The sequence below is a fragment of the Chiloscyllium plagiosum genome, unplaced genomic scaffold, assembly GCF_037043375.1.
Source record: "Chiloscyllium plagiosum isolate Xiang-an unplaced genomic scaffold, Cpla_swu_hap1 HiC_scaffold_7, whole genome shotgun sequence".
NCBI classification, from domain to species: Eukaryota; Metazoa; Chordata; class Chondrichthyes; order Orectolobiformes; family Hemiscylliidae; genus Chiloscyllium; species Chiloscyllium plagiosum.
Window position 1 is genome coordinate 2,738,162 of NW_028270145.1, and position 26,304 is coordinate 2,764,465.

The 26,304-nt window shown below is 39.4% G+C and overlaps 1 protein-coding gene across 1 annotated transcript in view; it reads left to right on the forward strand.

The window, feature by feature from the left end:
* LOC122551251 (inositol polyphosphate 1-phosphatase-like) overlaps positions 1–26,304 on the forward strand; it is a 74,548-nt gene that overhangs the window by 12,975 nt on the left and 35,269 nt on the right. Inside the window, exons 2-3 of the mRNA XM_043692863.2 lie at positions 13,252–13,487; positions 14,968–15,028. Of these exons, the coding sequence (XP_043548798.1) occupies positions 13,284–13,487; positions 14,968–15,028 (265 nt within the window). The 5' untranslated portion in view covers positions 13,252–13,283. The remainder of the gene's footprint in view (positions 1–13,251; positions 13,488–14,967; positions 15,029–26,304) is intronic.

The following is a 26,304-nucleotide window of genomic DNA, read 5'->3' on the forward strand; positions in this document are numbered from 1 at the left end:
AGGGTTGAGGACAGTTGTTCTGCTGTTTGGGGCATCACGATTTGGCGGTCCATACATTTACACTCCAGTGAGTGGGCCACAGTTAACCCTGTAGATCCAATGCAACCAGTCAGGAGAAGAATTCTATGTCAGTTGGGGAATTGCACAGAGATGAATGTTAGATTGATATCCTGAGGGTGTTCCATTGTGGACCAGTGTGATTGGCTGTTGAAGATAAATGGGAATGGGAGTATGAGGGGGCATGGGAGTATATGCAACTAATCAGGAGATGAATTCTAAGTTAATTGGGGAGTTGCACAGAGATCAGTCGGGGTCTGGTCGGTCATCATTTGGGGTTGTCCACCAAAGTTACTGAAGTGAAGGGTCATGATTAGTCTCAGGGGTCTGTCCTTTAAAAGTCAATAGAGGTTTATCAGAGGCCTGGAACAATTAGGCTAAGCACCATACACTAGTGAGAATCTCATCTTACTGTTCGACACATGCTTCTCACTGCTGATCTTGCACATTTCCCAACTTTCTTGCCATGACATTCAGTGCCTGGCAAATTCAGTCCATTGCTTTGGCATTTCTGCTTTGAGTGCAATTGAAGACCAAGGCACAAATTGCACTTAAAATTGTGCTAGTTTTTAATTTAGTTAACCTCAAATGTAAAGGATACAGTGAACCAATGTAACCTGGCCATGTCTTAGAATAGATTTGCTTTAAGATATATTCTTTGATAGATTTAAGAGCTATAACTTAATGCAGCTGGCTTCGTATAGCTGACAATGGGTTTGTCATAGGAAAATAGGAACAGAAGTAGGACTTTAGTCCAGTGAGTCTGCTCTATCATTCAGGTAGATCATGATTGATCAACTCCATCAATACCATTTTCTTGCATTATCCATTTATCCGTTAATGTAATTGGTTTCCAGAATCTTCAGATTTCTGTTCAATGATTGAGCCTCGAGAGCCTTCTGGGGTAGAAAATTACAAAGATTCATTACCTTCTGAGTGAAGAAATTTCTCTTTATCTTCGCCTTAAATGATATACCCCTTATCCTGAGATCATGTCCCTGGTTTTAGACTCATCATCCAGAGGAAACATCTACATCCACCTAAAATACCGTGTAAGAATTTTACAAGTTTCAATGAGGTCACCCCTCATTTCTCAAAGCTCCTATGGAATACAGACCCGGCTTCCTCAATCTCTCCTCATAAAACAATTCTGCCACCTCAGGGATTCATCCAGTGAACTTCCAATGCCAATACATTATATTCATTCTTCAATAAGAGGACCAAAAGAACACACAATGCTCCAAATGAGGTCTCACCAAGGTTTTGTATAACTGTAACAAGACATCTTTACTCTCATAGTCAAATTCCCTTGCAATGCAAGTCAAAATACTACTTATCTTCCTAATGGCTTGCTGTACTTGCATGCTAACTTTTAGTGACTCATGAACAAGGAAACACAGGTCCCTTTAGACATTCCGATTACTTCATCTGAACTGTTAATAGCTTTTCTTCACCAGCACTCTATACCCCACCACCCCCACTGCCACCCCTCTTCCCCCCACCCCCAACTATAGCATAAATGCTGTCCCCTCCATACTTCAGTTCAGCTCTGATGAAAAGTCATCTAGATTGAAAACAATAGCTTGCTCTCTCTCCATGGATGCTGTCTGACCTGCTGTGATCTCCAGCATTTGTTGTTTTCAGTCCCTTTAGACATTTATACTTTCCAAACTGTCACTGAAAATGTAGTTTCAAATTTCACACTTATTCTCTTTATATTCCAGCCACCATGTTCTACCCCATTCACTTAGCCTGACGAAGTCTTCTTGAAGCTCCTTGCATTCTTCTCACAACTTACATTCCTACTCACAGCAGTTTGGAAATGTTACAATTGGTGTCAAATTAAATTATTTTATGTAGATTGTGAACGTTTGTGATCACTGATCCTTGCAATGCCTGACTAATAACAGCCTGTCATCTGAAGATGATCTATTTATGCCTACTCTCTGATTTTTTTATGTTTAACCAATTCTAAATCCATACTAGTATATTTTTCCTAATTCCACCTGCTCTAATTTTATTTGCTAGTCACTGCAGAACTGAGCAAAAGCCTTCCGAAAATCCAAAGACAATACATTCACTGGTTCGCCTTTATATATGCTTGACATAACATTCTCGAAAAGCTCTGACAGGTTTGTCAAATATGTTGTACCTTTCATAAATCCACATTGACCCTGCCCAATCTCATCAGTCTTCTAAATATTGAGTTATCACACCCTTTATAACCACTTCCGATATTTTCACTATTACTAATGTCAAACTGACAAGCATGTGGTAATCTACTTTCTTGTCTTAAATAGTAAAGTTACTATTAAGTTTCCAGTTTGCAGGAAACCTTTCCAGAATCTATAGAATTTTAAATAACCATTAGTACAAACACTATCTCCATTACCACCCCTTCAACACTGGAATGAAGCTTATGTAAGCCAGGGGACTTATTCGACTCTCAATCCAGTTAAATTTCCAAGTAAATTATTAATACTAATTTCTAATAGCTAAAACAAGCACTTTTAATCAAAGAGTCCATCACCTGAATAACTCAGTTTTAAATAATTTGAAAATTATTTTAAAAGACTATACTGAATCATATGTTAATTATATTGGTGTACAGTAGTTAACACCATAGTAAATGCTAAAAGAAATCAAAAATTTGTAAATATACCAGATAGTGCCCTTGCACCAGAAGGAAAATTTCAATAACGGCCTTAAAAGCCTGCGATCAGGTACAATTAGCAGAAATCTGCTGGGTGTGGGGAGGGAGTGGTGACAAGATTTGTGGTGGGGGAGGGCTCCTACCACAATGCTTTTAAACTAAATAAGAAATTGAGGCAACTTGCTTTGAACTGGATATACGTTGGGTTTTAAATTAGTGATTCTTACACTGGTTTGACAGACACTGCAAGGAATTCTGCTAAAGTAATTAGGACAACCTAAGGATAGCTCCACGTGACTGTATAGAAAAACCTATGCATGCACAGACACAGAGTACATGGTGCATGAACAGTCCTTTTAGAAAAGATCACATGGATAATATAGTTTGAAATATTTTAACATTAAAACTATTTATATAGACAAGGAAGTACACCTCTGCCATATCCATTTTGGAACACAATGTATGGTTCAGTGGCCAATCAAAATCAACTTTCATACTAAACAAAAAAAATCACCCAGTTCATTTAAACTGTACTTTATCTATATGGTTTAATTGGTATTTATTCCATTGCAATTTAGAATTGTTTTGAAGTTGATAGTATTGATAACCTAGAAACATCAATCTGATTTTCAGTTGCACAGACTTTGGTCTGCAGAAGTTCAAGATGCATTGCCTCATTCTCGAAAGGATAGTTAGAGGTGGACAATAAATGCAGGTCTTGCTAATAGCACAAGACATCATGAAAGTAAACAAAATGTATTGGTATTTGCTAAAAGAGATCTGAGCCAATATGTCAAGGTAAAATACAAACTTTCCTTTGGCCTAGGAATTTTGAATATTGCCAAGAATTCCATAAGAGCATGATTACGACTTATAAAACATTTCAATAGGATCTGACTTCTTCCTGTTTCCATCACTTGATTCAGAGTAAAGCATGATAATTCTCAAGTTTTTTCTGACTTTTTTCCCTCTGTCTCCCTCACAAAATTTGTCCATGATTGAGAAAACACTGTGTGCTATTGCTGTCTTGCTTAATTTGTTTTTTTTTTCAGATTCTGCACCTACATATTTTTCAGAAATGGTCTTCTTTTACACAATGCAATTTCACGAGCTGCTATGAATTGACTGATGTGTTAGATTATTATTTATGTTTTCCTGTGTATTTCAGACACTAGAAGGAACAGAAACGTTTGAGGCAAAACAGACAGATGAGATGTAATTAGCCACCAAATAGTTCAGTGCAAGTGATGTTAGCACTTGCTAACATATGAGAGCTTCAGTAGTTCCACAGCAAATTTCTACATATTACCTTTTAAGGAAATAGTGCAACACTGTCTGTCTGTAGATTATAAATATATCTCCTGTTGAGTGAACTATAGAGTGACATTCTGGTCAAAACATCCAAAGAAGTGTTTTCTCCAATTTTCCCATCACAAGAGCTCTAAAACAGTAATATGAAGCACAGTTCTTGGTGGTGATCTTAGCAACACATTTGACATTTTCACTATAACAGACGATAGGGTAAAATGGCTGTTTTCATTTGGAGTTGTTATATGTTGACATTTAAAGACTGGCAGTATCTTTAAATGGAGTTGGCTGATTTAAAGTGAACAGTTACGCTCAAATACAAATCACTGAAATTGGGATTTTGGAAAATTGTGCCCTTTAAGGGGCTCAGATGCATTTTTAGTTGGCACACATGAGAATAACTGACTGAATGCGAGCAAAGCATTCAACATTTATTGACAAATTAAGCATCTGTACTTAATTGAGAATCTGTCATGCATAGTATATTGAGAAAACATCCTTTTATTAAATACTGTTCTCAAGAGCTTGTGTTGATTAGCTGTCATGTGTTGTAGTGCATATCAGACCACAGTCGAATAGAATGATAGCTATCAAGGCTAAGCACTGTTGAAAGTCATTGTGCTGTCAATCTTTTATTACTGAGGTTAGTTAAAGATTATGTATTATGACAGTATTATGCCATTTTTCTTTGCATAACTCTCACTGTGCGAAAGGGGAATTGACTTTACTTAAATAAGTTATTATAAGGCCTTATTTCATTTTCCACAAATACAACATTTACATGATGCCAAAATATGTCAGATGTAATTTGATAACATGACACAAATGATGCAGCTCTTCTTGCTTTTTTTCTTAAATACAACGTGGTCAAAATGTTTGTCGTGATATCACAGGATTTCACAGCAATATCAAGATTACAATTTAAATGAATCGACACTTTCTTAGTAAATCTGGGGCTTTGCTGCAATGAATAAAATGGCTTTCAGCTTTAAGAACATAAGAAATAATTATTTGACCCCTCAAACCTGCCTTGTCAACAACATGATCAAGGTTGATCTGCCCCAGCCCTTTACCCCTTTTCCATGGCACCTCATCTTAGCCTTCAACCCTCCAGCATTTGAAAACTCTACCTAGCTCCTCATTAAAAACTTTCAGTGACAATTTCATGTCAACCTTTATATCACAAAAGCTCTGTGTTGTATTATGTTAGTGAATAATTGAAGGAGAAAGGAAAGATCTTTTATGGACTTTGAAGGTTTTGGTGTTCTAAAAGTTGATTGGATTGTAAAGACAGGACAGGTCATTCAGTTGCGGCACCTTGTTCAAAACATACATCTAAAGTTACAGTTTAATTTGCAAAAGTGACTGTTGACAGACATTCATCTTGTGATCAAGATCATGAGTTTTGTTTTAGTTACAGTACTGCACTGCAGCTATTTGAACTTGCTAACAGCTTGTTACTTTATCTTAAATGCTAATCTAAGTTGGGAATACGTGTAACTTTTCCTCAGACATTGGAAAGCACTGAAAAGTATTCAATGTTATTTTCTAGGGCATGCCAAAATGTTGTTCCAAATAATTCAGTCAGGGCTGTAGTGTGAAAAAGTACAGACATTTGATTCAGAAGAAGCTCAAAATAAAGAGGACCAAGCTTTATGAACATTGTGAATACAACATGAATATAAAACGTATTCTCAAAAACCTCAATTAGAAGCTGAAAAAGTACTGCCCTTTAATTATCTTCATTATAATGTTTGTTTATTAATTCTCTGAACATATATCATTTTGTGAAATTGCTCTGTGTCGTCCAGTTGTTTCCCCTGAATTCACTTGGGATTAAGGTTATTTATTGAAGTAATTCTGTTTCTGATTAAATACTTGTCTTAAAGGGAAATGAAAAGTGAGGATTAAAGGAATAGGTCTAGTGTTCTTTTGGCCTGATGTATCAGGCGGGGAGGCAATGGCCTAGTGGTATTATTGCTGGATTATTAATTCAGTGACCCAGATAAAGTTTTGGTGACCCAAATTTGAATCCTGTGGAATTTGAATTCAATAAGTATCTGGAATTAAGAATCTAACGATAACCATGAATCCATTGCCGATTGTCGGAAAAGCCCATTTGGTTCGCTAATGTCCTTTAGGAAAGCAAACTGCCATCCTTACCTGGTCTGGCTTACATGTGACTCTAGACCCACAGCAATGTGGTTGACACTTAACTGTCCCTTGGGCAATTAGGGAAGGGTAATAAATGCTGGCATAGCCTGTGACACCCCCATCCCATGAATGGATTAAAAAAAACAAAAGAGCTACAGGTTTAAAATGGAAGACTTAACATTCAGCGTGATAAACTAGAGGATCTGCAAGCACATCTTTGGTAAAGTCCCCTTGCTTAGGTGTCTGAAATAAGAAATCAGTAGTTCGCATCTAAAATGAAGCAATTTGATGTCTATTTCAAGTCCCCTTTTGTTAATGACTAACTTGAGCCACAGACTTTTGAATGAAATTCATTTTTTATTCTTCTTTCTGTGGCTGCAGTGGTGGAGAGATGTTACAGAGAGCTGTTGATTCACTCCATGTGACATTAAGAAATGTCTGGAGACGCTCGATACTGCAAAGGATATGGGTCCTGACAACATTCTGTCAATATCACAGAAGACCAGTCTTCCAGAACTTGCAATGCCCTTAGCTATCTGTTCCAGTACAGCTACAGTACTGACATCTACCTGACAGTATGGACAGTATGGAAAATTGCTCAACTATGTTTTGTAAACATAGATTAGCCATGGGAAATGCAGGGTTCTAGGGATAGGATATGCGGGTTGCTCTATGTTCTACGAGGGTTGCCATTACCAGAAAGACAACTGGACTCACCAGTCCAACAATGTGCAGATTTGGTGCATTGGCCATGCTAAACTGCCCATAGTGTCCGGGGATGTGCTGGCTAGGTGGATTAGCCATGGGAAATGCAGGGTTCCAGGGATAGGGTGGGTGGGGGGGGGGTCGCTCTGGGTGGGATGCACTTTTGGGGATGGGTATGGATTCAATGGAACAAATGGCCTGCTTCCATATTATGAATTTATATAAATACAGTGGCTACAAAGCAGGTCAGGGCAAGGAATATTGTGGCGAGTAATATTGTGACGAGTAATTCATCGCCTGACTCCCCAAAATCTGCCCACCGGGAAAAGAAGGCACAAGCCAGGAATGTGACAGAATACTTCCCACTTGTCTGGATGAGTGCAGCTCCAAAAAAACACTTGTAACTTGACACCTTCCAGGACAAAGCGGCCCGCTTGATTGAGACCGTACCAGCAATATTCACTCCCTCCAGCACCACGGCTCCATAGCAGTGGTGTGTACTATCTACAAGATGCACTGCAGAGATTCACCAAAGATCCTTAAGACAATACCTTCCAAATCCACAACTTATGTCTAGAAGGACAAGAGAAGCAGATGCATAAGAACACCACCCAAGTTCCCCTCCAAGCCACTCATCATCCTAACTTGAAAATATTTAACTTTTCCTTCACTGTTGGTTAATCAAAACCCTGGAATTCCCTCACTCACAGCATTGTAAATTTTCATGATCTGCAGCAGTTCAAGAAGACAAGTCACCACCATATTCTGAAGGGCAACTTGAGTTGCCAGGTAGTGATGCCCACATCCCATGAATGAATGAAGGAAATATGAAAAGAAATTTTAAACAGATTGTGTCTGCATCCAATGCAGTTTAAAAGAATGCAAGGTAATCTTATCAAAATAGAAGATCCTGAGGGGTCTGAACAGGCTGAAAGTATGTTTGCCCCTCTTGGAGACATAATTTACGAATAAGGAGTCCCCATTTAAAATGTAAATTAGGATTTTTTTTCTCAAATGATCCCTTGTCTTTCTTATAGCAGTCTTCCAGATATGAACCTTTGGGTTATTTGCCTGATAACATGACCACTGTACGATTGTTCCCTTGTCCTTTTGGGAATGTCAGATAATGTCAGGCTCACTTTGCTTTTGCTGAATTACTTTCACACGGTGAGATTAATTGAATTATGTTTTGGTGACAGCTGTTGTTTATATCTTGAAAGTAGAATTTGTGACAAAGCAATTAATTGTTTTTTGTCACAAATTTTAGAAAAGACATGAAATAGAAGAGACATGAAAAGAGTCATTCTTTTAAACTAGGCACATTGCTTCAGGTAGTATGAGTTGCTGGGACTTGGGATATATTTCTCTTTGTGTAAATAGCTGAACAAAAACATTTCACCTGTCACTATCTTATCTTTTTTTGATCAAAGTACATTTATTTTACACATTTGGGGAGAAAAATACACTTTGATTAGTTAACCTCAGTCTATGCATTAACATCAGATATGACAGAAAGTAGTATACAGAATTCAATCTATTTCTAAATTAAGGAAAGCACCATATTTCTGTGCAAGCAAGATTAAAATATGTTTAAAACAATTAATAACCGCAATAACATTTTATCTTCTCTGCACTTTTACTATGTATATTCTGCACTTGGCAACTATGAAGCACACTGTCAGATAATAATGTAATAAAAGCATTCATAAAAATTTCATAAGTTTACTATGGTTTACAAATGAATAAAATAGATCATAGTTTCCTTATTATACACCAGCAGTTCAAATCTTTAAGGACTTTGTCCTGATATTTTTAGAAAATCTCCTTCCTTGTGATTCATGAGTTTGTATGCTTAGGAAAAGGATAGCATATTTATTCAAGTATCACCAAGATTGTTACATAAGCAATTATATTTAGGGAGACCTTTACCATTCAACCAGAATTCAGATTATAATCAACTTAAGTAGATTCAAATGTAAAATATAACGAGTTTACTTGTAAGCAACCATTAAGATCTCATTATACAGAGCAGCAACATCTGTGTTTAGCAAATTCTTTGTGACTGAGCTGAGGGCTTCCAAAATGCATTTTTAATCCATTTCAGAGATTCAAATAATAGTGTGACTGAGATAAAAAAATACATAAAATGTTTAAGCATTGCACAGTTGGTAATAATAACATAATAACATATTTATGTAAATATTAGGCTAGTTCAATTTTATTTCAGATGTGATAAAGCTTCTAGAAACAAAAAAAAGACAAAATTAACAGTCATTTGGATAAATTACAGAAGGCCAGGATAGATTTGTTAGGAGGAGAAAGTGAGGTCTGCAGATGCTGGAGATCAGAGCTGAAAATGTGTTGCTGGAACAGCGCAGCAGGTCAGGCAGCATCCAGGGAACAGGAGGATCGACGTTTCGGGCATAAGCCCTTCTTCAGGAAGCAAATTGTGTTTGACTAGCTGCTGGATTATTTAAAGCAATAACAGTGAAAGTTATTAGGTTAATTCTATTGCTGTGGTGTACATACATCTACAAAAGGCATTTGATAACAGCTGCACAACAGACTAGTGAGCAAAGTTATAGTTCAAGCCCAAAACTACAAGCCATTTAGCTTAATATCTGTCATAGAGAAAATGTCAAAAAGCCCTTATATTAGGGAGATTGGATAAGTTAAAGGTAGCAGAGCCAGCATGGTTAGGAACATAGTTTTACCAAAGGAAAATCATGTTTATCTAATTTAAGGGATTCATGATATGGAGAAGCCGGTGTTGGACCTGGGTGTACAAAGTTAAAAATCACATACCAGGTTATAGTTCAACAAGTTTATTTGGAACCACTAGCTTTTGGAGCACTGCTCCTTCATGAGCTGGTTGTCCACCTGATGAAGGAGCAGTGCTCCGAAAGTTAGTGCTTCCAAATAAACCTGTTGGAGTATAACCTGGTGTTGTATGATTTTTAACTAATTTATGGGAGTCCTTTGGTGAAGTAACTTGTGCTGTAGATAAAGGGAACCGGTAAGTGTATTGCACTTAGATTTTGAGAAGGTGTTACATCAAAAGTTATTGTGGAATAATTTAAGGTTTATGGTAAAGAGGGTAACATATTGACATATATAGAAGATTGACTGGCTGGTAGGCAACAGAGAGGAGGCTCAGGTCTTTTGCAGGCTGGCAGGATGTCACGAGTGATGTGCCATGGAGGTCAGTGCTGGGACCTCGACTCTTCACAGTGCATAAAAATAATTTAGGTGAAAAGATCAAAGGTATGGTAACTAATGTTGCTGATCACACAAAGGTAGGCAAGAAAGTAAATTGAGAAGAAGACAGAAAGAACTTACAAAGATATATAGATGATTAAATGAATTAGAATCCCTATAGTGTGGAAGCAGGCCCTTCAGCCCAACAAGTCCACACCAACCCTCCAAAGAGTAACCCACCCAGACCCATACCCCTGACTAATGCACCTAACCTACATATTCCTGAACACTATGGGCAATTTAGCATGGCAAGTTCACCTAAACTGCACATTTTTTTTTATTAGATTAGATTCACTACAGTGTGGAAACAGGCCCTTCAGCCCAACCAGTCCACACCGTCCTGCCGAAGAGTAACCCACCCAGAACCATTTCCCCTCTGACTAATGCATCTAACACTATGGGCAATTTACCATGGCCAATTCACCTGACTTGCACATCTTTGGACTGTGGGAGGAAACCAGAGCACCCGAAGGAAACCCACGCAGACAAGGGGAGAATGTACAAAGTCCACACACACACACAGTCATCCGAGGGGTTGGAATCAAACCCAGATCCCTGGCACTCTGAGGCAGTAGTGCTAACCACTGAGCCACTATGCATTCAAATGAGTGGGAAAGGTTCTGACATATGGAGTGTAATATAATAAAGTGGGAAATTATCTATTTTGGCAGAAAGAATAAAGAAGTAGCATATTATACAAAAGGTGAGAACTCTGACATGCAGAAAGATCTGGGTTTTCTACTTTCTGAATTATGGAAGGGTAGTATGCAGGTAAAGTAAGTAAACAATTAATAGAATATTATGTTTTATTTGATTTGATCTATTATTGTTACATGTAACTAGGTACAGTGAAAAGTTTTGATCTTTGTGCAGTAGAGGCAGATCATAACATGCAAACATCACAGGGTAATTGAACAGAGCGAGGAGTGCAAAAGTTATGGCTGCAAAGAAGGGATACAGAAAGCAAGATTAACATTAGATTTGAAATTTGGAAAGTTCATTCTGAAATCTAATGAAAAGCTATTTTTGAACCTGTTGGTGCGTGTGTTTAAGCATTTGTATCTTCTGCCTGACAGTAGAGGTTGGAAGACATTATCACTGTGGTGGGAGGGGTCTTTGATTATGTTGGCTGCCTTTCCAAGGCATCAAGAAGTGTAGATGGAGTCGATGGATGGAAGGACGGTTTACGTGATGGACTGGGCTGTGTTCACAACTCTCTGTATTGCGAGGGGAGTTGATTTCAAGAATAGATCATGCATCTGTTATACAAGGCATTGGTGAAACCGCATCTGGAGTACTGTGGTCACCGTACTTGGAAGGATGTTAATGCTTTGGGAGCAATTCAGAGAAGGTTTACTTGACTAATACCTAGAATGAATATCTGGCTAGACAGGAAAAGCTAGTCAGGCCAATGATGGAGTGTTGGACAGACCAGGCTGTATCCTTTGGAGTTTAGAAAATTCAGACACAACTTAGATTAAACAGATACGATCTAGAGGGGATTTGACCAAGTCAATGTCAAAAGGACATTTCCTGCCGTGGGAGAATCTAGAATTAAGGGTCATAGCTTAAAAATTAGGAGTCACTCATTTAAGACAGATGAGGAAATTTTTGTTTTCTCTCTGAGAGGATTGTGAGTCTTTGGAATTCCCTTCTTCAAAAGGCAGAAATTTTCAATATTTTTAAGGCAGAAGCAGATAGATTTTTTATTATCAAGAGGATGAAAGATTATTGAGGAAATGCAATGAAGTAGAGTTGAGGTTAAAATTAGATCAGCCACGGTCTGACTGAATGGCAAAACAGACTCAAAGGGCTGAATGGCCTACTTCTGTTCTTTGTTCAAATGTTCAGTGAAATTCATTGCAGCAACATGGATTCAAAATTGGCTGCGTGACAGGAAACAGAGAGCAATGGTTCACGAATGCTAGTTTGGGAAGGATGAAAGGTTAAAGGATGGTTTGTCGTGAAGTTTCCCAGAGTTTGTGATGGGATCCTTGCACTACTTGATATATATTGTTGATTTATTGATTGATTTATTATTGTCACAATAACTGTTAAACCTGTAGCAGCATGGTGGCTCAGTGGTTAGCACTGCTGCCTCACAGGACCTGGGTTCAATACCAGCCTCGGGCAACTGTCTGTATGAAGTTTGCACATTGTCTGCATGGGTTTCCTCTGGGTACTCCGGTTTCTTCCCACAATCCAAAGATGTGTAGGTCAGGTGAATTGGCCATGCTAAATTTTCCGTAGTGTTAGGTGCATTAGTTAGGGGTATATGTACGGTAAGGGAATGGGTCTGGGTGGGTTACTCTTCGGAGGGTCGGTGTGGATGTATTGGGCTAAAGGGTCTGTTTCCATACTGTAGGGAATCTAATCTATAAAACAGTGAATGGTTTCTACTCAACTGGAGTATTGTGCTCACTTCTGCACGTCACACTTTTGTAAAGATGCTAAGGAACTGTGTGCTGAGGAACTGTGAGAAGGGTTCCAAGAATGGGAACTTCAGTTACACAGAATGGAGACATTGAGTCTGTTTTCCTTGCAGAAGAAAAGTTTGAGAGGACATTTTAAAGAGCTTTTTAAAGAGGGCACAGATTTAAGGTAATTAGCAAAAGAGGTAATGGAAACATGAGGAGAAACCTTATGTAGTGAAAGATTGAAACTTGGAATGCGCTACTGTGTGATGGAGGCAGATTCAATCGAGTCATTCAAGAGGAAATTGGATTATTATTGGAAAAGAAGAATGCTTTTGGTTACGAGGAGAAGGCAAACACAACAGACCAAATGGGAGGGTCTTCTCTGTGCTGAGAACAGTTCCATGATTATCATTTTAGCTTTTGAGCAAAATTCATTTTGATAGTTAAGCAACTCTTTCCCAACTGTAGTGTTGACCTAAGAGAATTCCCCATTTCTGCTTCTTCATCCATGGATGTGGAATTAGCATCAATGGAGCAAGTAAGTACAAGTGCTTTGGATTAATTATCCCCATAATCATCTGTTGTATAATATACGTTTTGAAGTGTATGTTATTTTGCTGTTGCCACTTGATCCGAAGACTAGCAGGCTTTGATATTTGTCTGTAAATGGTTAGCAGACTGCTCTTCTTTGCATTTCAGGTGATCACATAGAGACATATCTGATTTTCACAATGACTGAATTTTTGACGGCACTCGTCTATGCCTCAGAAAAGTCTGCAAACATCGCTCGCGCCTGCAAGCAAGAGGAAACGCTCTTTCAGCTGTTGGTCCAAGAAAAAAAAGGGAATGAGAAAAATAAGAAATTTGTTAGTGATTTCAAAACACTGGCAGATGTATTAGTCCAAGAAGTAATCAAACATGATATTGGAAAGAAAGTGAGTACCAGGAATTTACAAAGCGAATTAAAAGATATTTGTTCACAGTGTTTATCTGTCTGACCTATCTGGAAATAATTACTCTGAATTTGGACAGTAATGATGTACGTATTAGTCTGGTACTCAGTTAGTACACTGAATATTTGTACCTTTCTTTTTAAAAGAAAATTAGTAAAAGTTTGCATAGGAAGCCTTCTGTAATCATTAATTGCACCAGGATAGTAAGAACATAATAGCATTAGAGTAAGTGCACCAGATCTCTTGCAGCCATGGTGATTAGCTCTGAACTGTTGGGATTAACTGAGACTAATTTTCTTCATACCATTTGACATGAGAACAATGGACTACCTTCTAGACTTTCTCTTTTGGATGGTGCTAAATTTTAAATCCTTCCATTCCATTAACACTGTGCCAATAGCAGAAGTACTTTTTAGAGGGATAGGCAGGCAAAAGGAATAAAGTGGAGTGATTTGATATCTTTTCTCCTTTTATTACGGATATGACCTCTCCATGATTGTATGACCAAAAGGTTAGTTGTGGAAATGTGTGATATGAATTGCATCCCACTATTCAACAACATGGAGCATTAGTAGCTCAGTGTGTTGTGAGTATATGCCAGCAGCCAAATTCTGTGAACAGTGAACTGAACAATGACCTGGAAGCATTATAATTGAATTCCAGAAAACTACCTAAAGATTATGCTGGATAAAGTATCACAACTTGTCATCTCAACAATCATTTTTACAAGCAAACATGGTCAAATATTAGAATATCAATAAACCTAATCCGTCAATTTAAATAAGTGTTTATGTACTTTTTCAAAATGAAATGAAATAGTTTGAGGAAGGTCCAGACCTATAAACACAATGTCATGAGAAACCTGTAGCCCAGTGGCCCTAGGATCTATGCCACAAATATACATGAAAGTGAATGCTGCTGCTGGCAAGACTATCAGAGGTTGAAGTTGGGGAATAGACCCCGACATGCAGAGCATCCATCATTAGTGAAGGCTCTCCATTGCAGTGTTCTTGCTTGTGTTGAGAGTGAAGGGCCTCTCTGCTCCTTCTAAAGTTTCCTGCTTTTGCATTCAACAGCTCTTTTAAAGAAGGGAAAATTACATTTACATTCTGTTCAGCAATCCAGGCCTTAGTCCTGTATGAACGTCTGCCATCTGACCTGAAAACTACCACTGGGCCTTCCAGTTTTGCCAAGTACCGTATATCTATACTGACCATGTGCTCGCTAGGTCTTTCTAGTTTTCAAAGCAATAGGAAATTCAACAGTAGGAACCCCTGACTCTCACTCCCAGTGCTTCTCTGAAGAACAGTTCTATGGAATGGTCAGGAGACACAAAACATTGCCTTTGCTTTCTTTCTACAGACCTTGCCAGACCTGCTGAGATTCTCCAGCAATTTCTGTCTTTGTTTCAGATCTTCAGCATCCACAGTTCTTTGTTTTACTTTAACAATCTATTATTCAGTTTCCAGGGCTGGAAGATTACGTCTTTGGTGAAGAATCAAATCAATTCACTAACAGTCTGGGTAAGTAAAAGCCAAGCTTGAAGACAAAAAAATCTGAATGTTTCTGAGCATTATCAAACTAGGTGAAATGCTCCATCAGTTTGTCGAATTTGGCAATACTCAGTGTGACGAATAAGCATCCTTATGTATGTTCGTCACCAGTTTTACACCATCTATGATTTAAAATTGAAAAATTAACTAGGATAGACTTTGCTGCTCGAATAACACCAAGTGAATGTTCATGTGTAAATCAGCCAACAAACTGTGGTGAAGAAAAAAGGTCCATTATTTGCAGATTGCCACAAGTTGCTTGCCAATTTTCACCCATCTTCTACTGACTTCACAAAAGTAGCATCTCACCATTAAGGTTGTTGTGCTTGCACATAGGTTGTCCACTACTTTTGGCATAAAAGGTTAAATCCAATAAATAATAGCTTAAATACTCTATATCAAGGTGATCATTATTAATCATGATCAACCTTCCTTGAATAGAAAGCAATAATTCAAAGCATGAACTTTCTTTCATTCACATAATAAATTGCTGTTAATTATCTTAAGAACGCCAGCATTTTATTTTTTCCCATTTTGTCCCTATCTTGATCCAATCATTTGTTTCTTCCCTTTATTTCTCCTTCCGCTTATTTTGACATTGAATTTCCCCTTCATCCCAGATCCTCCTCTGTTATTGCTCAATTGCTAAAACTCATTATTTATGGAGATACAATGTTCTGTTGTTCCATGAGATCTGAAATACTATGCTGTCTTCGCTGATTATCAGCTTGCTTTTCCAGACATAGTTTTGGGCAAAGATCTTATGTGGTGAACAGTGAAAGAACAAATCTAATAATAAGACATGCCGTGAACTGCCACTTTCTGCAAAGTTTGAGCCAAGGCATTTCACATAGCTTTAAATTGTGTAAAGGGACAAACCTAAAGGTCTTTGTTTTCTACTCAATTAATTTATACATCCAATTAAAGCCCATACACGTTTACTTTCACAAGTTCAATTGAGAAGCATTTTATATTGTAACTTAATTCAACTAATGCAATCAATAAATCTGAAACTAAAATTTACTCACAAGAGCATTCAATCACAAAGGTTTTTTTTTCCAGTCTGCATGGGTGCCAAGTTCTCCATCAACAGTACTTAATAATTAAGAAGTGCTCATGAAGCATATTGTAACTTAACCCCAAGATTCAATTGTGTGGACAAAGGAAGGCTGTAAGCCTTATGACCTTTGTGAATTTGTCTTTATAATATTACCATTGGGGTCACAGCATCACTGTAATACAAAGGATACTATCTAACTGAGAAATTATACATTCTTTGCTAGTGATTTTTTTTTCACTACCACATAGTTAAAATATTTGTGTTTTTAGAACTGAAAGCAAGAATTTTTAAATTAGAATGTTTAAATAATATAATGTGTATAAATTCAGACAAAGGGATGTGTGGTCTATGAAGTTGCTAATTAATTGATTATATTTAAATATCAAGTCAAGGCTTTTACTTTTTAAAAATTTGTTCATGAGAGTTGATCATCTCTAGCAAAGCCAGCATTTGTTGCCCATTCCTAATTGCCTTGGACTGAGTGGCTGGGCTAGGCTATTTCACAGTGCAGGTAAGAATCAATCATGTTGCTGTGAATCTGCTGTCACTTGAAGGATAAAGTAAGAATGGCAGATTTCCTTCCTGAAAAGACAAAATGAACAGATGAGTTTTTAATGACCATTGCTGGTGGGGCGGCACAATGGCTCAATGGTTAGCATCGCTGCCTTGCAGCGCCAGGGACCCGGGTTTGATTCCAGCCTCGGGTGACTGTCTGCGTGGAGTTTGCACATTCTCCCTGTGTCCTCCGGATGGGTTTCCTCCGGATGCTCCAGTTTTCTCCCACTGTCCAAAGATGTGCGGGTTAGGTGAATTGGCCATGCTAAATTGCCCATAGTGATTGGTGCATTAGTAGGGAGTGGGTGATTGTGTCTGGGTGGGTTACCCTTTGGAGGGTAGGTGTGGACTTGTTGGGCCGAAGGGCCTGTTTCTGCACTGTAGGGAATCTAAACTTAAGCTTTTCTATTCCAGATTTATTTAATTATGTGTTTTGAGCACTGTCTGGTACCACTGTCCATAATGTTTTAAAGTCTCAACAGGTTCTTTAACAACACTCTCCATTGGTTACGACTAAGGTATTTTATCAGAGTTTAACTGCAGGTCCAAGACAACACTGGTGCAGATTTGCTATTCTACATTTGTCTGGTAACTCAAAAGACTATCCAATGACAGAACACCTATTGTCCGCAAAAATGAACCTGAGCTTTTGGTTGCCTGCCATTTCAACACATCACCATGTTCCCTGGCCAACATCTCTGTCTCAGGCTTGCTACAGTGCTCCAGTACACAGCTTAAGCTGGATGAACAGAATCTCATTTTCCGGCTCGGAACCCTGCAGCCTTCTGGACTCAATTTCGAGTTCAAACATTTTAAATTTTGAGCATCTTCTCCCTTGTTCTTACCCTAACCCCCACATACCAGACCTTGCCAGCATATTTGTTGCTACCACCAACAATCCATTGTCAGTCGCTAATGGTCCACTATTCTTTCATTCTCCCAGGCACACCTTTACCCATTCCTTTGTCTGTCCAATCACTATTCTCTCTCTCTGGGCTCTATTCCCATCTATCATTTACTCCCCCCATCTCCCCTCCTCCCACTCCAAATTTAGCATATATACAAAAAATTTCCTACCTACAATCAGTTCTGAAGAAGGATCACTGGACCCAAAACCTTAAAGTTTGCTTTGTTTCCACAGATCCCAAAAGACCTGCTAAGTTATTCTAGCAATTTCTGTTTTTGTTTCTGATTTCCAGCATTCGCAGTTCTTCAGTTTTTCGTTTGACCATATTACTGTATTGACATTAATTGATTCATAGCCAGGAGAGCATAACACCACCAGAATTGGCCTTTGCATCCAGGATTCCCGCTCCTGAATGCTTACCTGTAACTAGGTAACTGTAAGGCAACATCTGGTCTGGGAATAGATTGAAAGCGCCTGCAGTTGAATAACATCTTAATGCTGACATTCAATGTTTAAGCTTGGCTAGTGGTCATTCAGTTTAGTTAGCAGAGAGTGACTGGTGCCTGGCACGCTGATCCAATGAGAAGAGGGGAGGAAGGAAGAACACTGTATGGAGATAGGGTAGATAATGTCATGAAGGGCCTGGCTTTATTTCTTGTACGCATGTTGTTTCCTGGAATACTGTGGTCAAAATCAGCAGGAAATGACTCCAGCAACATTGATGAACAACCTGAAGTTAAATTGAATAATGTGACACTTTATCTCAGATGTTGTTTTTGTAGACTGTTGGGGAAATTGGCAAATCATAGATGTTGTTTAACAGATGTATTCTTGAATTTAATCTAAAGTCGTTGATGAGAAAAAGTCTAGGATTAGAATAAGGTGTGGCCATTGCAGAATCTTCAAGAATTTGACATTTATAAGAGACAAGGCATGGAAAATTTTGATAACAATTTCTAATGTATGTGCAAGTGTGTTGAGAATCTCACTGCACTCATTAGCTTTCCTAAAACATGGAAGATGATGTCAACAACAGATATAGTACCAACATTTTCTACTAAAAGATCTGTTCATCAAATCATAGAATAGTTATAGCATTGAAACAGGCCATTCAACCCATCAACAATTTGTCAACTAGCAATTTTAAGCTAGTCCCATACTCTGTGGTCATTCAATTTTTTTCTCTTTATAGTGAATTATCCAATTTCGTTTTCAACCTCGCAATTGAATCTGCATTGACTATTCTCTCTCAAGTGTGTTCCTGATAAATACAACTCATGTAAAAAAGTTCTTCTTCATGTCATCTTAAGCTCTTTTGTCAATCATTTTAAGTCTGTACCTTCTGGCTCTCGACTTTTGCTCCAATGACAACTGTTTCTCCTCATCAGTTATGTTTAGATTTCTCATGATTTTAACATTTTATCAAATCTCCTTTTCTTGAAGGAAACCAACTCTGGTTTCTCAGCCTATGTTATCAAAGTCTCTTCTTCCTTGAACCATTCTCATAAATCTTCATGACACTTTTTATAAAGCCTTCATATCTTTTCCAAAGTACAGTGCTGAGAATTAATCATAACGCTCTGTTGAGCCACTAGGTTTTTCAAAAGGTTCATCATAGGTTCCTAGCTTTTGTACTCTAGGGTTTGAATTTTAATATTGCCTTCTGGTGTATTTGAGGGTGGTGAGAGGGTTGTAACATTCCTAGCACTTTTCCTCCTACCCCGACCTATCTCCCATGCCACAGTGGAAGGAGAATGCATCAGGCAACACAACCACTTTTGGGGCAGGGGCAAGTGGAGGCAAGGCAGGCAGAGTGAAAGCATTCACACTTCAAGCTGTTGGACAGGAAGGTGGGGTGTCTCCATTGAATGCACTTCATCCATCCCACCATTAACCCCTTGGCTGAAATATGTAATTCAGGTTAACAAAAATCCCAGACTTACCTGAAACTGGTCTCAATGACGTCTCTGAATTTAATCCCAGCAATGGCCACTGAAGGGCCATATTGCTGGCCCATCAGATTGACTGGATCCTTTCCAGGCTGCAACTTTCTCTCAGATGAAGCAGAGGCTCCAGTCTGAGTCAATTAAGGCTGCTTTCAGCATATTATCACCATTGGAGAGTCATAGTACATGTTAGTCCCAACGATAGGTAGAATGAAGGATGAGGTCTTGCATCAAGAACTTAGGGAGCAATGCAGTAGACTAAACAGCAGAAACTGAAAAATTGTACACTCCTATGTCACATGCTAGCAAATATAGAAATAGGAGAGGATGAATTTGTCTCACAAGAGTTGGTGCAGGGGGCATGGTTTTAGATTCCTAGAGCACTGGGACATTTTCTGGCGAAGTTGTGCAAGCGAGACATTGTGACATGAAATAGAATAGGACCAACATCCTTGTGGCTCGATTTCCTAGTGCTGTTGAGAGGAATGTTTACTAGGCCAGGAGGGAAGGAGAACACAGAGGGTTAGTAATTAAGGACATAGCATTCTTTAATAAAGGAACCAAGGCAGAGGAAGTAAAGCCATGTTGAGTTTCAAGAGAGTAGGGCGAGGATGGATGGCCTCTACTTTAATGCTGGATGTATTATAGGTGAGACAGATGACTGAAGTGTGTGGATTGACACATGAAATTGTGATGCTATTGCTATTGCAGCGATGTAGTTGAGGGAGGAGCAGGACTGGCATCTCAACATTTCGGAATGTAGGATCTTCAGGCAGCACAGGGGAGGGTATAAAGGAGGAGGTGATGTTACAATATTAATTAAGGAGTCAGTTAACACAGTAAAAGGGGATATTTGGAAGGGTTGTCAAATATGGCTCTGTGGGGAGAGCTTAGAAATGAAAAGGGGACAGTCACATTGCTGGAAATGTATTATAGACCACAAATAGTCAACAGGCAATAGAAGAGCAAATGTGTAGACAATTCACTAAGGTGTATAAAAACAATAATAGAGTAGTTATATGAGGGGATGTCAACTTCTCCAACATTAATTGGGATATTCATCGTGTAAAGAATTTAGAGAGGGCAGATCTTTTGGAATGTAAACCGGACAGCTTTATATATTAATGTTTAAAAGGTCCAACAAGGGACCTTGCAGGACTGGACCTAAATCTGGAGATTGAAGCTAACAGGTGTTCACAGTGGCAATGGAGAGCACTCCAGTGAAGAAGATCACGACACCATATGTTTTAAGTTTGTTATGGAAAAGGAAAAGGATGGTGTGCAAAAAAGGTTGCTGGATTGGGAGAGTGCAGATATCAGTAAGATCAGGTAAGATCTGTTCAAGAGTGGTCTGGGAACAACTACTTCTGGTTAAATTTACAACAGAACAATAGCAATCATATAAAATGGAATTGGCAAGAGCATAGGTCCAACATGTTCACTTTAGGGTGAAATGTAGGAGCCACAAGCCCAGAGAATCCTGGATCTCTAGGAATATTTGGGAGTGAATAAGATGGAAAAGAGAGGCTTTTAACAGGTACCAAGGGGACAAATCAACAGAGGCCCTTGTGGAGTATAAAAAAAGGGTAAGAGGAAACTGAGAAAGCAATTAGGAGAATAAAGAGGAGGCATGATAAACCACTGGTTAGTAAGACTGGGGAGAATACCAAGGTATTCCAGAAGTTATATACCAGGGAATATAGTAGGGAAAAAGATAACTAGGGAAATTGTGACCTGCAATCTTCTTCCCGACCTCTCCGCCCCCCACCCCCTCTCCAGCCTATCACCCTCACCTTAACCTCCTTCCACCTATCACATTCCCAACGCCCCTCCCCCAAGTCCCTCCCCCCTACCTTTTATCCTAGCCTGCTTGGCACACCCTCCTCATTCCTGAAGAAGGACTTATGCCCGAAACGTCGATTCTCCTTCTCCTTTGATGCTGCCTGACCTGCTGCGCTTCTCCAGCAACACATTTTTGAGCTCCAGTATCTGCAGTCCTCACTTTCTCCATTAAGGACCAAGCAGGCAATCTATGCCTGGAGCTGGAAGACATTGACAGGGTGTCAAATGACTATTCAATCTGTCTTCACTTTGGAAAGGAAGAAGTCGGTCCAGAATACTGGAAGAAAGGCTGTGAAATTCTTGAGCAGCTTGATGTAAGGAGTGAGGAGATACTGGAAGGTTTGGCGGACTTAAAAGTGGACAAATCCCTGTCCGGTGAGTTACATCCTAGGCTGATGTGAGAGATCAGAGAGGAAGTTACAGGAGCTCTGATACAAATTTTTCATACCTCTCAGGCCACAAGGGAGGGGAAAGAGAGGTCATATGAAACAAATTTGATTCAATTTTTCAAGAAGGTAGTCGGGTGTACAGATGAGGGTCATGCCGTTGATGTGGTTTATATGGATTTCAGCAAAGCCTTTCACAAGGTCCCACATGGGAGACTGATAAAGAAGGGAAAAGGACATGGTGTCCAGGGTAACTTAGTAAGTTGGATCCAAATTAGCATGATGATAAGAGACACAGGGTGATGATAAAAGGCTGTTTGCATGACTGGAGGCCAGAATCTACTGGCATACCATGGGAATCAGTGCTGGGTCACTTAACTTTCATGATATAATTAAACAATAGAGAAGAAACTGGAGGGAGTGATAAGTAAGTTTGCAGGTATAATGAAGAATGGTTGGTTATTGACAGTGAGGAAGCGAGGTTATCGGAGGGTATAGATGCATTGGGCAGATCAGTTGTAGATGGAATTTAACCCTGGTAAGTATGAGTTGAAGCACTTTGGAAGACGTAACAAGACGAGGGCGTATTCAATGAATGACAAGACATAGGAATCTCAAAGAGATGGAGGAATCTTCAAGGCAGCAGGACAGGTTAAAGGAAAGTTAAGAAGGCACGCAGAGCGGTTGTCTTTGTCAGTCAGATTAAAAGAGCAGGGTGATTATGTTTGGAAAAGCAAAACCAAAGAACTGCGGCTGCTAGAAATCAGAAACGAAAACATAAATTGCAGTAGAGATTCAGCAGGTCTGGCAGTGTTTGCGGAGAGAAAGCAGAGTTAATGTTTCAGGTCCAGAGACCCTTCTTCAGAACTGATTGTAGCTCGAAAATGATTGCTATATATGCTGAAGGTGGGATGGAAGAAGGGAGATGAGTAAACGACAGGTGGAGATGGAACTCAAAGAGAGAGAACAGCAGTTGAGAACAAACAAAGGAATGAGTCTCACAGATGCTTCCAGACCTATTGAGGATATATTGAAGCTGGATAATACTTTGGTTAGGCCACAGCTGGAGTACTGTGTTCAATTCTGGTCACCACACTGTAGGAAGGATGTGATTGCACTGGAGGGGTTGCAGAGGATGTTGCCTGGGATGGAGCAGCTTAGTTATGAAGAAAGGCTGCTTCAGAGCAGGAAAAGCTTTCAGGGGACCTAATTGAGATGTATAAGTTTGAGAGACATGAACAGGGTGAATAGAAAGCAGCTGATCCCTTTAGTTGAAGGACCTATAACAAGAGGGCATAAGTTTAAGGTGAAAAGCAGATTTAGAGAAAATTTGTCAACTAACAAATTTGTCTCAACTTAAACATGTTTACTGACCAAGCACCACATCCAGCTGGGGTAGAAAATTCCAAAGATTCACAATCTGAATACAAAAGTTTCTCTCATTTCAGTCCTACGTGCTTCATCTCATTTTGAAATGGTATCTCCTGATTCTAGAGTCCTCAGTCAGGAGAAATATCTTACTTGCACCTCCCCTTCCTATTCCTTTGGTGGTTTCAATGAGTCATCATTCTTCAAAATTCTAGTTCACACAGGTCCAGTTTACCTGAAAGCTCTTCATAGGACAGTCCTGCCATTGCAGGAATAACGTTGTCTCACTCTCTACGCTGAGTCTATCCTTTCTAAGGTAAGGGAACCAAAACTGTACCCTCCATTTGAAGTCTAACTGATGTTCTATACAATCAAAGCAAAACTTTGCTACTCCTGTACACAAATCCTCTTGAAATGAAGGCCATCCTAAATGCCAGTTTTATCACTAAACTTTGGTGATTTATTGATTAGCTCAGCTAGGTCCCTTTGTACATTTTAAAACATTTGTTCATGGGTGTAGGGTCACTGTCTGGGCCAGCATTAATTGCCCTCGGGAAGGTGGTAACCAGATGCCTTCTTGAACTGCTGAAGTTCATTTGGTGATATCTGATACCTACAAAGCTGTTAGGGAGCATGTTCCAGCATTTTTACCCAGTGGCACTGATATGACAACAAGATGTTTCCAAGTCAGTATGGTGTGTGCTTGGAGCTGAACCTGCATAAATGTCAACGGTCGTAGGTTTGGAAGGTGGTGTCTCAGGAGCCTTGATGAATTTCTGTAGTGCATTTCGTAAATGGTACACTGCTGCTATTGTGCATTGGTACTTGAGGGGCTGAACATTTTGTGGATGTGCTGCCAATTACAAGTTACTTTGCAATAGTTGGTGTCTAGTTTCTTAAGTGTTTTTGGAGATACATGCAAATAGGTAAATGGGAGTATTAAATCACACTCCTTGACTTGTGCCTTGAAGATGGTAGGCAGGCTTTGGGGAGTCAGAGGGTGAAGAATTAACTGCAGAATTCCAAGCCTCTGACTTGCTTTTGCAACCACAGCACTATAGGGCTGCTCCTGTTCAGTTTCTGCTCAATGGTAACCCTGGGTTGTTGTTAGACAAGGTTTCGGCAGTATAATGCCAGTGAATGTCAAGGATGGGTAGTTATATTCTGTAATCACCTTCCCATTAAAGGAATACTCTGCACACCTGTTTTTTCTAGCAAAGTGGATAACGTTACATTTTTCCATGTTTTTTTAAACTTCTCTCACGGGACACAGTCATTGCTGGCTAACCAACATTTCTTGCCTGTCCTAGTTGCCCTTGAGAACGTGGTGCTAAGCTTTCTTCTTGAAAGATTGAAGTCAAAATACTGTTGATGCATAATTCCTTTAGAGAGGGAATTGGAGGATTTTCACCCAGCGACACTGAAGGAATGGCAAGCTAGAATGATGTCTGACTTGGAGGGCTTGCAGGTGGTGGTGTTCTCATGTATCTGCTGTGTTATCATAGATGGAAGTGTTTGTGGGTTTGGAAGGTGATGTATAAGAATGTTTGGTGTATTTCTGTGGGCATCTGGGTAGAGAGACTGGATGTTTGTGCATGTAGTGCAAATCAAGCTTGTCCTGGATGCTGTCAAGCTTCTTGACTGTTATTGGAGCTACACTCATCCAGGAAAATGAGGTGTATTCCATCATATTCTTGACTTGTGCTTTGTAGATGTGGTTAGGCTCTGGGGAGTCAGGAGATGAGTTTTCCACTGCAGTATTCCTAGCCTCTGACCTCTATTGTAACCACTGCATTTATGTGGCAAATCCAGTTGCCAGGACTGTCATGAAACTCATCTCCTCTGGAGATCTTCCCTCTACAGCTTTCCACCTCATAGTCCTTCAACCCTGCATGATCCACTCCTACCTGCTTCCCAAAATTCATAAACATGACTGCCCTAGCAGACCCATCATGTTAGTCCATTCCTGCCCCACTGAATTTATTTATTCCTATCTAAATTTTATTTCTTACCCTCTTGTCCAGTCTCTTCCCACTTACATTCATGATTCTTCTTAATGGTTCCACAATTTCCAATTTCCTGGTCCTAGCAATCTCTTTTTACTGTAACTATGCAATTCCTCTACATATCTAGTTTCCCATTAGGATGCTCTGATGGCTGACTACTGTTCTGAAAGGAGGCAAACACAGCCTCCATCCACCACCACCCTCCTTTGCCTCCTTCTCACTTCTCATTAAACTCCTCTCACTTTCTCCAAATCAAAGGTGTTGTGATGGGTACATGCATGGGTCCCAGCTATTTCTGAGAATGTGGAACATTTTTTGTCCCTTCCTTCTCAAGTCCCACTCACAAATCCTTCTCTGATATGTCAACGATGACTTTGATGCTGCCTCCTGCTCTTGTCTGGAATTGGATTCAAAGCATCATCTTCCGCCACTAGCAGGATGCCACCACCAAGAACATCTTACCTTCCATTCCACTTTCAGCATTCTATAGACTGTTCCCTTCGTGACACCCTAGTCCACTCCTCCATCACTTCTAAAGTTTCCTTACTTCCCCATGCAATCATGAAAGTTGTGACACTTGCCTGTTCACCATCTCCCTCCTCACTGTCCAAACTCCCAAATTCACCTTCCAGGTGAAGCAGCATTTTACTTATCATTTCAATCTAGTACTTTCAGTATAGTCTACTTTTGCTATTCATGTTGCAGTCTCCTTTACATTGATAAGACCAATTGCAGACTTGGTGACTGATTTGCAGAACACCTCTATCTCTCCGTAGGAATGTCTCCAACCTTCCAGTTGCTTTCCATTTTAACAAATCACCTCTCTGTAATGCTAACATTTCCATCCTAAACTTGTTGCAATGTCCAATGAAGGACAATACAAGCTCTAGAAACATTTTCTGCTTAGACAGTATACAGCCTCGAAGTCTCAATATTAAATTCAATAACTTCAGAAACTGACCACTTTATGTTTGTTCTCCATTTTTCTTACGTTCTCTCAAATTGTTCCCCCACCCCCACCAAAGCCATGTCATGATTGTGTCTCGTTTGTTTTGCTTTTAGTAGCAAGTTCAAATTCTTTCCCTTGCACACCATAATTTATCCCCACTTTAACTGTTAATCTTTTTTTTCCCCCATTGTATTTTGCATTGGGTCTCTTTACCATCTGCTGTCTGC